This window comes from Callorhinus ursinus, unplaced genomic scaffold, assembly GCF_003265705.2.
Source record: "Callorhinus ursinus isolate GAN/ISIS: 27379988/994484 unplaced genomic scaffold, GSC_fseal_2.0 scaffold45, whole genome shotgun sequence".
In the NCBI taxonomy this organism is placed as follows: domain Eukaryota; kingdom Metazoa; phylum Chordata; class Mammalia; order Carnivora; family Otariidae; genus Callorhinus; species Callorhinus ursinus.
The window spans coordinates 4821835-4834651 of NW_027397107.1; the positions used below are offsets into that span (position 1 = coordinate 4821835).

The window sequence follows — 12817 nt, forward strand, 5'->3', positions numbered from 1 at the left end:
CATACTGTAGCATTCTTTGGTCGTTCTCTCTTCCACCAAGAGCCTCTTAAACTCCCGGGAGGTTCAGGCAGTGCTTCGAAAGGCTCTCCTAGCCTCCACCTTTACCCATAAAGCACTTAACGAAAGCACCTGAGCCGCCACTTCCCGTAGCGCGGGAGACGAGACCCAGCTTAGCAAAGGCAAGGCTCGGCCACACGTCCAGTGCCACACCCAGACCGGCGGCCCGACTGCAGCCGCCGGCCACTCAGGGGCCGCCGCGGCCCCTGGGACGCCCGAGACCGGCTCCCGATTGGCCGGGCGTGCGCGAGAGCCCGCCTTCCGGAGATTGCAGGGCGGCCTCCGGGAGAAGCCGGGTAGACGCCTCTGCTAGGGGCCGGGGGCTAAGTGCGGGGACAGGGCTCGGGTAGGTCCTCGGCAGGCGAGGTTCGGCGTAGGAGCGCCCTCCTGCAGCGAGACGAGGCCGGGAGACCAGATTAGGAGAGTCGCGAGTCCCTTTGTCTGTTCTCGGCAGCGACGCGCTGGGCGGGGAGGGGGAAGGGAGCGCCGGTTGCCGCCCCGGAAGCGGAAGTGCGAGCGCCGCGGAGTCCTGTCCAGTGAGAGCCCGGCCGGTACGCCAGCCGATCCTCCCGCTGGTCACTTCGCGCCTTCTCCGCTGCTCGTTTCCCCTCGCCGGCCGCGCCATGCTGTCTCTAGATTTTTTGGACGATGTGCGGCGAATGAACAAGCGGCAGGTATGGTTGGCCGCCCACTGTCTCCCGGGGCTCCCCGTCTCCCTTTGACGCCGCCCCTGCGGAGCCCGGCAGACCTCTGGCCCCCTGTGCGAGGGCCTGAGCGGGTCTGACGCCTGGATCATTCCTTGTCTTTGTGGAGCGTGTGGCCAGAGGTCGCTTTGTCCGCCCCCTGTGTTTAGCCCCTAGCTGCGTCCGGGCCTGCCAGGGGCGGAGCGGGAAGCCGGCTCTTCACGTTCCATTCCTCCTAACGAGGCAGGAGAGCAAATGGAAAACCTCAGGGCGCTTTCTAAGTGGGAGTTGGGGTTGCTTAGCATTTGAGACTTGGGAAGGCGGCAAAGTCGTGTTTCCTGCAATCGCAGCGATTCCCGACCAATTCCGGCGACTAGGTTCAGCAGTTCAGCGCTACACTGGCTTCTGGGATGCTCGGGAAGGCCGGGGTAGCCCCCACAGAAAAAGCCCTTGTGCTGCTTTCAGCTGGTGGCAACCTTTCTAGTACAGCTGGGCCCCAGCGGGCTGCCATGCCTTTCCCTGGACCACCTCTGACTTCAGAGTTGGAACAGTAGTAATACTTGCCGTTGAGTCTGCTTAGCAGGAAGGGGGCAGCCCCCAGAATCCTCGGGTTTACTGCCCAGTATTAGTGGCACAGGGATCTTGAAATTCAGATCTTCTGATTTTGTCCTTAAACCTTCCTTACTCCATCTTGATCTTCTAGACCATTTGCCAGATGGTACTGGAACACTGCTGTAATTATATAGTCATTAGAAAAGATTGCTCCTCAGCACCAAGTGTGTAGAGCCTACTTTGTTTTGCTTGGACCTTTTTATAGTATTTCACTGTTAAGAATTTAACATGTCACTATTGAAGATGTTTCTCTTGGACTTGTATTTTACACTATTTATAATTACTGTTTAGGGAAGTAGATATGCACCCTTCCCTTACTCCCCTTCAGACTTCACATAGCTCAGTGTCACCTCTTAGACATGTTTCGTAATTCCTTCAGTTATAAGTAATCATTCTTTTCAAATGGCACGGAACATTTGTGCCTTGATGGTAACACTTCTGATTCTCACTTGTGGTATAGTGTTCTCTTCATATTGAATTTCCAGGAGCCACAGACGTTATTTTGAAGAAATCCGTACTTTGGGCCTACTATTCATTGTAACTTATGCTAGGTAAAATGAGAGAAATGCAAAGACAAATGAGAAAACTCTGCCTTCAAGGAGCATGAGTGTGTAGAAAATGACTAAGGCAAATAATAATTATTTTGAGCTCTTGCTAGGGTGAAGTGTTTTATATATTGGTGAGGTAGGTAATATTACTCCCGTAATATAGATGGAAGAAAATGAGCAACCTCCTAGAGATTGTTAGGGATTGGATAGCATGGCCGTGGTGTGACGGAAGGTTTTGAACTGAGGTTTTACCTGTACATGATATCTGGAGAAAAGAATTGGCAGTGACTGTGGATACTGAGAGCTAATCAGACGGAAAGAGGGAAACTAGTTTGGTTCTACTCTTCTAAAACTGTCGTCATTTGCATAATTTTTCCATTTGTGCCTAAATAACATCAAATGTCTGATTAAGTTGTTTGAGTTGTAATTCTTTTTCTTACCAGGTTCAAGGGGAAAACTTGAGTACAGTAAGATTCATCCATTTAAAGTGTACCATTTGATAAGTTTCCACAGTTCTGTGCACCCATCTCAATCAAGATAACGGAACATTTCTCACCCACAAGAGCCCTTGTGCTCCTTTGTAGTTCATCTCTCCTCTAGCACCTGGCAACCGCATATTTGCTTTTTGTCAGAGTAGATGACCTTGCATTTTATATACATAGAATCACAGTTTGTATTCTTTGGAGCTTTGAGTTTTAATTGATTCTTTAACACCTAACTTAAGACTTTTGTTTGTTACATATAATGCAATTTTTTTGGTAGGTCTCACAGTTTCCAAAAATAAAGTGTTCCACTACCTTTACTGAATCCTATACATTGTTGCCAAATTAAAGCCCCCTCCTATCCTCAGACCTTCAGTAGCTCCTCATTGCCTTGTAGGTAATGGCCCAAACCCTTAGAATGACATTTGCAGTAAGTCCCAGTCATTTTACAGGCTGCCATTTCTCACTGTTTCAGTCTTATCCCAGTTTACTTTTCCTACCTATTTCATGTCACTGTCTCTATGAACATTGTTCTATTCAAACATATTCAAGCATACGCAACTGTCTTTAGAACTCTTCTTGTATTCTTTCTGAGTCTTTATGGACTGCCCTAGGATATTAGGTGAGCTCTCCAGTCCTTTAGCACTTACTTACTACTTCATTTGTCTTCTCCCCTTTGGAGTGTGGCTCCTTTACTGGAGTATCAGGTCACTGTTTTCATGAGGCTTTTCTTAATCCACGAAGCCTTGATTGATCAAGTTTGCCTATTTCCGTGGTGCAAATACACCCAACATGGCTGATTTCACACTACTAACATGACATCACTGAATGCAGAATTAGGAAGAAATGTGATAGCATGCAACTATAATTTCCACCTTAGAGATAAAATAGAAAACCTCAGGGAATATAGATGATGAGAAAATGTAGTAAAATAATCAGGAACCGATACATTTAGATTATTTATTACCTTTGTTTTTAATGTAATTTAATCGTACTGATTTTTTTATAACACTGTGTTTAACAACGAGCTTGTAAAACTCCTGAAAATTTAGCAAATTTGACTCCAAATTGACTGGTTATAGGTTAGTTTTTGGTTGTTTTTATTTTTAAGTAATCTGTACAGCCAATGTGGGGCTCAGACTTACAACTCGAAGATCAAGAGTCATATGGTCTACCAACTGAGCCAGCCAGGCACCCCTGGTAATAGGTTAGGCCTTTGATGCCCATTGAGGTGGCCTTTGTGTCCAGAAAAGCCTCTTTGTAATCTTTCATTTTAAAATAAAATGTTCAGTTTGTAAAAGCTAAAATTTTAAAATGAGTTCGTAATCTTTTCAGAATCAGTTTACAAATCTTATCCTATTTAAAGGCCAGGAAATTAAAAAAAGAAAGAAAGAAAAAGTATAGGAAATTTTAACAATCAGTTTTAAGGGCCTTTGAATATTTGGGCTAATTTACAAACAAACATCTTAAAAATATTATTTAAAAATTTCCTTTTTAAGAACATCCATTATTCAACAAACCACTGCATCCTTATATAATTTTTATATGTCTGGGCTACTTAAGTTTTCTGAAATGTTTCAACACTGTATAAATAGTAAACTTTCTGATTAATCTACAACAATTGATTATACATTTCAAATTGGAACTACAAACCTAACCTATTACTTTAATAGGGCAAATTCTCTTAAAATTTTATAAATACTTAAAATACTAAATATGCCCAGAGGTTTTAATATTAAAATATTAACACTATACATAATTTCCTTTAAGCACTTCTGTTCTTAATTTTAAATTTTCCTTGGGTTAAAAGATGTTTACTTGCTAAGAAAATGAATATGTCATGCCAAATAATTTTTAGGTTGCTTTCCCATGTAATTTTTGGGATTGTCTTCTCTGCTTGCTGAGAATTCTTAATAACCAGAGGATATTGGCCAGAATGTGACTAGATTCATGTTTGAGCCCTGATGGGATTAATCCAACTTTCAATAGAATTTGCTTATTAGCTCCTCCTTAGGCCTCTTATATTACTTGATTGAATTTTGCATTTTTTTGGATTTTAATTATCTGTATGTCTTCCTGCCTAAATCTAAAGACCTTAGGACTTAGCTGAATCCTCCTTTCTTTTTATATCTTCTCATCCCATAGGATCACTCAACTCCTAATGGCTGTTGTAATGATATCTGATTGAATTCTAGATATCTTTGATAATTTTTTTTTTAATAAATTGGCCCTCCAGTAAAGCACACAGAAACCTAGGAGATTTTTCTTAGTCTTCAACCAAATATGAGTAATTGTGCAGCAAATAGGAGGTATATACAGCACAGAGGACAGATCTATCCAGATTTTTGAAAACTAATAGTCTTGTTTAGGATCTGGAAAATGTTATTGACAGGGTGTCTGCATTCAGTAATTGTCAAGTTTCAGTGTGAAAATACTAACTTCAGTCTCAATAGACAAACAAGGAAATCACAAGTAAAATTATAAACTGCACTTACCATCCATGAGCATATTCTCAAGCATCCAGAAATTCTTTATCCTATGTAACTTTGAGCAAAATCTAGAATATAGCACCATAGTAAGGATTAAGGCGTTTATTTGCAATGGTTCCTAGATACTTCATATTTCTTAGTTTTAGGGGGGTCTTTTTCATAATATTCTCTCCACGGACACAAAGACAAGCATGATAATTCATTCCCATGGCCAAATGGCACAAGCCTACAACAATAAAGGTGGCTACTTAGGCAGAAATTGTGATTATAACTCTTCAAAGAGTTGTCTTTTCCGACTTAAAGGAATGAGGTGAGGTATGGTATCCAGACACAAGTTGTGCACAGAGACGGAAAGCTTTATCTGAAAAACATGGTTTATTGGTCAGAATTTAGTCTGGGAAGCAGAACCACTATGACTATTATGGAATTAAGGATTTATTGTAGGAATTAGATCTTACAGAATTGAGGGAGAAGCTGGATAAGTAACAGGCTAAAACTGAGAGATGGAGAATCAGAGAAATGTCGTTAACCAGCTCTTCTGAAGCACTGTTATGGGTGGACAAATCCAAGCTTGCCAGGACATCTGGGGCTAGATTCCATGTCTGGTTGATGGAGTGGGACTGCACCAAAGGACAGTAGATGAAGCCTGTGGATGGCTGTTGCCTCTCTATGGAGGCTCTGTCAGTCAGCCAGAAGAGCCAGGCATGGACAGGAGAGAGCAAGGGCAAACCGGATTCATCCAGGCCCTTCATGTGTGTTGCTCACCACCATAGTGGCCTTCAGCATAGTAGCAGCTGCTTCCCTTTCACCTTCCACATCTTGGGCACATTTCTTTTTTGGCCAACTTTTACCCAGAGCCCTACAGGAAGCTTAGCCAAGTTGGCAAAGAACAAAACTGCTGTAGTCTACCCTCTGTCAGCTCGTCAACTATATATATATCTCTCTTCTAATTGTATTTAATTTTTCAGATAAAGGTAAAGGCAAAATTATGCTTCTGTCTAATATGTAGCTATCCATTTCTGTAATTCATCATGTGGTTGTAGCTGTATCCTTTCCTCCATTAAGCATTCCATATTCCTTCTGCTGTCAGCAAGAGCTCAAGTTGGTCATAGCTTCTTGCCTGGCAGAGTGACCCAAACCTTCATTACTAAAGGGTTAATGTCAAGAGTAGTCCTGCCTGAAATGGATTGTTTTAGTTTTCACTAACTTTTATCACAGGACATGAGAGTACTAAGAGGCCTCAGAGGATTCTATAGTCCAGTTATACTCACTTTCCCTCATTATTTAGAAACAACTTTATTTTTTTTCTGAAAGTCGGCATCAATCACCCTTGCCAATAAATAACCCCCAATCTTTGCATCTTGGTTCACTGGCATGAGGAGCCCAAAGTGGCCAGGTAGTAGTCTCAACTTCCAGTTTAATGGAACCATTGTGTCCCCTGATGGAAGGATATTTCCTTTAGGAATGAAAACTTCTCAGCGAGCATCATCCAAAGTTGTGAAAATAGAAAGCAGAATTTTCACTAGCAGATTATTAGGGGTAATAAAAGGATCACTCCCATTTTCACCCTTTAATTCCATTTTCTTTTATTTTTTAAAAGATTTTATTTATTTATTTGACAGAGAGAGAGACGGCGAGAGAGGGAACACAAGCAGTGGGAGAGGGAGAAGCAGGCTCCCCGCTGAGCAGGGAGCCCGATGTGAGGCTCGATCCCAGAACCCTGGGATCAGGACCTGAACCACCCAGGTGCCCCTAATTCCATTTTCTTTTAAAAGATTTTATTTGTCAGAGAGAGAGAGAGAGAACACAAGCAGGGGGAGTGGCAGGCAGAGGGAGAAGCAGGCTCCCCACTGAACAAGGAGCCCAATGTGGGACTCGATCCCAGGACTCCGAGATCATGACCTGAGCTGAAGGCAGACGCTTAACTAACTGAGCCACCCAGGCATCCCAATCACCCTTTAATTTCCAGACTAGTGAATTGTACCTATAGAAGAAATAATCCCATAGGTTCGTTGCTGACTCAGAGCATATACCATAGATTGGAAGATGTTAGACATCCCAGCCCCACAAAGTGTTGCTGGTGCCTAGCTGATGCTGTAACTATTCTCAAAGGCCATCTGTATCACTCAGAAGATAGAAACCTTACAATTAATTGAACAGGGAAAAGTTTAATATAAAAAACTGTTAACTAGTAAAAGATGCTTAACTACTAAAAACGGGTAAAAGAGCACTCATTAGAGGTTCAGAAATAGCATATACAGAAAACAGCTGCTACCTTCTAGGATGAGGGAGTGGACAAGGAAAGAAATAAGAAAATACCTTTCTCCAAACTCTCTCCCAAGCCTGAGATTCATACCTCTTTGGAGAGGGTATGGCTCCACAGGAACATGTGATCTGCCATGACAATGACATTTGCATGGCAGTGAGCTGGAGCTGGTCCATAGCAGTGGCCTGCTGGGAGGCTGAGAAACTTCCCAGAGATCGTGTGGGCAGGAGCCAGGCTGTGATGGTCACTGAAGTGAGCACTATCAGACCTGCACACAGATCCACTCACTACCATGTGAAATAAAAACATGGAACTGACAGGAGAAGCCCTTTGATCATCTCGCAGTGGTCCTCCTATGCCTTTTATTAATAAAACAACATCATTGAGCCAGTTGGAAAAGAATTTGTTGAGATAACAAGGATAGATTTGGAGCTCAGAGACAACAAATTGATAACTAGCCTACTGTTCCACTGTTCTTTCAGGCCGGCCACTTCAAGGTGATGGGAGACATAGTAAGACCAGTGAGTTCCACGACCCATATGCCCACTGCTGTGCTCTATTTTCCATAAAATAAGTTTCCTGGTTACAGGCAATGTTGTATGGAATACCATGAGAGGAAATAAGGCATTCCGTAAGTTCACGGGTGGTGGTTTTGACAAATACCAAGGACAAAGAAGACAGATCCATATCCAGAATATATTCTAGTAAGGAGAAATTGCTGCCCCTCCCATGACAGAAGTGAACCAGTATCAGGAATAGTGTCATTGTTGATTTTTTGCAGTTGGCAGACTAGGCACTCATCATTGGCTAGAACCAAATTGGTTTTGGTGAGTGAAAATCCATGTTGCTAACCTTCAGCTTGGCTGCTGCAGACAGCCACTTTGATCATTGGGCAAGACAGGAGTAGCTGGGCAGAGTGGAGGACTGATATTCCAGAGAATAGGGAATTTTATCTACCCAAGTATTAAGATACTCCTCTGCTGAGGTCATTCTTTGGTGAGCATTTATATGGGACCCGGGTATCTCCACATTCTAAATACCTACTTGGAGAGCTCATTCAACATATCTCTTCCCCAAACTTCTTGTCTCTGGCTTTTTAATTATCTCCCTTCCAAGTCCCTGGCCGTCCAGCCAAACTGCTAGTCACTCTTGAATCAGTGTAAATCCACACCTGTGGCCATCTCTCATTCCAGGTAAAATGAACAACTGTTAGATCACTCCAAGTTCTGTACTTCGGAGGGTTTTCCCTTAATTACAGTCCCTTGTGGACAACCCTGAATGGGCATGTCATGCCACAGCTGTTTTCAGTTGGTGCTAGATGGTTCATGTAAAAAACCAGGCCCAACGTCTTCTTTAGTCAGCTGGTCATAGGGAACTCCCCATGAGGCGAAAGGTATAAGATGGGAGATATGAAGCAACATAACATGAGCAGGAGCCGTGAGTGTCTAAGTCTCTTGCTCATACAGTTTACTTATGTCTCTAGGACCTGCTCAAGCCCAGACTTGTATAGACCACTCCCACTTGATGGTGGAGTACTGTGTGAATGCCCAACTTTATGGCTTCGGTGTCTGGTAGCATCCAGTTCAAGCCACGAGGTTCAGGTCACATGGTAACTTGGTGACCCATGGTCAAGTGTTCGGTCTCTACTAGAACTCAGTAACAAGCTAAGAGGCTATGACTCAAGAGAATAGTTCAGAGCATAGCATAGCTTTGCCCCTGATCCAAAGGTCTGTGCTGTCATTTAACCTATAGAGGATGGCCAGAGGCTCCTTATCTGTCACAAATACTAAAGTCACCATGAGATCTGGGTCATATGGCCCAAGTGCTAGAACGGCTTTCATGACAGCTTGGACCTGTTGTGGAGCCCTACTCAAAACTGGCTCAAACTGGGTTTACTAGATAAGAAATTGGAGTAGTTCACCCAAATAAGCTATATTTTGCCTCCCAAATCCAAGGAGGCCCGCCGGGCTTTAAGTTCTTAGTGGTAGCAGGAACCAGATGCAGCAATTTATCCTTTGTCTTAGAAGAGATATCGTAGCAGGGACCAGTGGACCCCAAGAGTTTTCATTGGGAGGAGAGTTTTTGTGGGATTTATTTCCCGCATTCTGACCATATACATATTTTACCAAGGAGTCTAGGTCATGAGGTTCAACTACCAAGTCCAGTCAGCATGATATCATTAATATAGTAAACAAGCTTACTGTGGAATGGAGGGCCAATCAAGGGTCCCCTTGACGAGATTATGATAGAAAGCTCTAGAGTTGATGTAGCCCTCAAGTAGTCCCTGTTACCAAAAGCGTACCTCATGGTCTTACTCATCTTGCTGCAGGGGTCCTCAGAGATAGGAAATTATCACAAAAACATGGAATGAGCCTCTTTTAAGTTGGCATTGCTAGAAGCTGGTGATTGTCTGAGACAGGATACCTAACCCCTGATGCTCATCATTCAGACTTATTAAGAATATGTACTGAGGCCCAAGTGGCTCAGTGAGCTGAGTACCCCAGCTCTTGATCTCAGCTCAGGTCTTGATCTCAGGGTTGTGAATTTGGGCCCCGTGTTGGGCTCCACTACTTAAAAAAAAAAAAAAATGTACCTTGTAGTTCTGATGATTGCTACATGTAGTAGCATTGTTAAGGGACTATGATATACTGCATTATAAGCTAGTTTTGGTTATGAGCCTGGAATATCACTTGTAGCAAGCAGTAAGGTTGGAGAGGGCAGCAGGGGCCAAATCATGGAAGGCCTGTACACTGAGGAGTTGAGACTTTATAAGTAGTGAAAAAAAATTTGGAGCAGACAGTACAGTAATTTCATTTTCACCTTATAAAAATAATATATAGGCAGATGAGTTACATGGATGCAAGTCTAGAGGTAGAACTGTCAGATTATTTTAATAGTCTTGAGAGGAAACAAGACCTGATAAAGCAGTAGCCACAGGAGTTAAGCCGACGGACTGGATGTGAGAGATGTTGGGGAGGTGAAATCCAGAGGCCTTAGGCAGATGATGGGACCAGTGGCTATGCTGGAGAGTGTGGAAGGAGGAAGAGATTTGAGGAAAAGGGTTGAGTTCAGCTTTGGACCTGCTGAATACAAAGTGTGACACTGGGGTGATTTTCAGTAAGTAACTGAATGTATTTACCTAGGGGATATACATGGTGTGATATGAAGAGAGAGACTTGGGTGTCGTCAGCATATATGTTGTAATTGAAGCCATGAAGAGACAAGATTTCATGCTGGATGGGAAGAGACAAGGACAAAGATTGGATCTGAGAACACTGTGTTGAGGGTCCAACATAACAAACCGAGTGATGAGTGAGTTATAAGAAAGTTAATCAAGTGCCAAATGCCTCAGAAAGACAAGGTAGTTGAAGTAAGTTTGTGGGCTCACCCTTCCCCCCCTTGTAATGAATAGTTTAAATAGATATTATATTTACATGTTGAAGTAAGTTTGTGGGCTCACCCTTCCCCCCTTGTAATGAATAGTTTAAATAGATATTATATTTACATTGTTCAAAAATTTAAAAAGTGAACGTGACTTTTTCCTATAGCCTTGCCAGCATTGTGTGCTTTCAGACTTTTAGGTTTCTGCTGTTCTAGTAAGTGAAGAGTGGTACCTCAGGATAGTTTTAGTTTGTATTCCCCTTATTCTGAGTTTGGTTGAGAGTATTTTCATATGAATTTGGAGTCATTTTTAGTTCATTTTCCATGAACTAGCAGTTCATAATCCTTTGCCTATTTTCCTTCTTGGTTGGTTATTTTCTTATTGATTTTTCAGAGCTGTTTATAGGAAAACTAGTCTTTTGTTTCTATATATGGTAAATATTTTCTCAGAGTTATCTATCTTTTGACTAATAGTGTAATTCACCATGCATGGTTGTGGGATTTTTTTGGTTATTGTTTGCTTTTTTATTTTGTTTTGGTAGTCACATTTACCTATATTTTCTTCATAGCTTCTGGACTTCAGGTCAATTAAAAAGACTTCCTTTATTCTGAGGCCTTTCCCACCCTGTTTGCTTCTATTTTGTGTGTGTGTGTGTGTGTGTGTGTGTGTGTGCATGCACTTTAAAAAAAAAGCTTTATTGACATATAACTTATAAAATTCATCCATTTTAAGTCAATAGTTCATGGTTTTCGGTAAATTTATAGAGTTGTGCAGCCATCACTACAATCCAGTTTTAGGACATTTCCATCACTCCAGAAAGATCCTTTGTGCACTTTTACAGGTGAGGCTGTTCCCATTCCCAGCCCCGGGCATCTGCTAATCTGCTTTCTGTCTTTCAGGATTTGCCTTAGCTGGATAGTTTGTATACATGGAATCATCCAAAATGTAATCTTTTGCAGCTGCCTGCTTTCATTTAGCATAATTTTTATTTATTTATTTATATTTATTTTTTAAAGAGATTTTATTTATTTATTTATTTGACAGAGTGAAAGAGCACAAGCAGGGGGAGCAGCAGAGGGAGAGGAAGAAGCAGGCCCCCTTCCGAGCAGGGAGCCTGATGCGGGACTCGATCCCAGCACCCTGGGATCATGATCTGAGCCGAAGGCCGATGCTTAACAGACTGAGCCGCCCAGGCACCCTAGCATAATTTTTAAAAACTGTGATAAAATACACAAAATGTATTGTCTCAACCATTTTTAAAGTGTAGAGTTTGGTAGTGTCAAGTATATTAACGTTGTACAACCAATCTCCAGGACTCTTCATCTTGTAGAATAAAAGTTCTGTACCCATTAAAAACTCCCCATTCTCCCTTCACCCCAGCCCCTTGGCAACCACCCTTCTCCTTTCCATCTCTGAATTTGACTTCTATTGATTTTTTCTCTATTGTTTATATGTTTTCTACTTCGTTGATTTATGCTCTAAACTGTATTTCCTTTCCTGGTTGCTTTGTTTAGTTTGCTATTTTTTCTAGTTTCTTAAAGTGGAATCTTGGGTTATTGATTTAAGATCTTTTGTAATATATGTATTTAAAGCTATAAATTTCCCTCCAAGCAGTGCTTTAGCTACATTTCATAAATTTTGATATGTTGTTTTTGTTTACACTCGGTTCTCAAAATATTTTATGATTTCCCTTGTGATTTCTTTTTTGACCCATGGATTATCTAGAAAAATGTTGTTTAATTTCTGAATATCTGAAGATTTTCCCAATTTCTTTCCAGTGCTGATTTCTAATTTAATTCCATTGTGGTTGGAGACCATAGTTTGTATGATTACAGTCTTTTAAAACTTGAGGCTCTTTTTTATATGCCAACGGCCTGGTCTCTGGAGAATGCTTCATGTATGTTTGAAAAGAATGTGTATTCTGCTGTGTTGGGTGGAGTATTTTCTAGATGTTTCGTTTGTTGATGGTATTCAGGTTTTCTATATCCTTGCTGATTTTTCTATTTTTTTAAGATTTTATTTATTTGAGAGAGCATGAGTGAGAGAGCGCAAGCACACAAGGGGGCTGGGGCAGAGGGAGAGGGAGAAGCAGGCTACTCCCGGAGCAGAGAGCCTGACGTGGGGTTCTATCCCCGGGGCTCGATTCTGGGACTCCAGGATCATGACCTGAGCCAAAGGCAGATGCTTAACTGACTGAGCCACCCAGGCGCCCCTCCTCTTATTTTTAGTGTTCATTTTCAGTGAGTTACGTTGGGTTTCATTTTCTTTTTCTAGTGTTTTAAGGAAGAAGCTTAAATT

At 42.0% G+C, this 12817-nt stretch overlaps 1 protein-coding gene across 1 annotated transcript in view; it reads left to right on the forward strand.

Moving 5' to 3' along the window:
* The first annotated feature begins 350 nt into the window (after window positions 1–350).
* SEC11A (SEC11 homolog A, signal peptidase complex subunit) overlaps window positions 351–12817 on the forward strand; it is a 38734-nt gene continuing 26267 nt past the window's right edge. The window contains exon 1 of the mRNA XM_025893141.2: window positions 351–731. Within this exon, the coding sequence (XP_025748926.1) occupies window positions 681–731 (51 nt within the window). The 5' untranslated portion in view covers window positions 351–680. The remainder of the gene's footprint in view (window positions 732–12817) is intronic.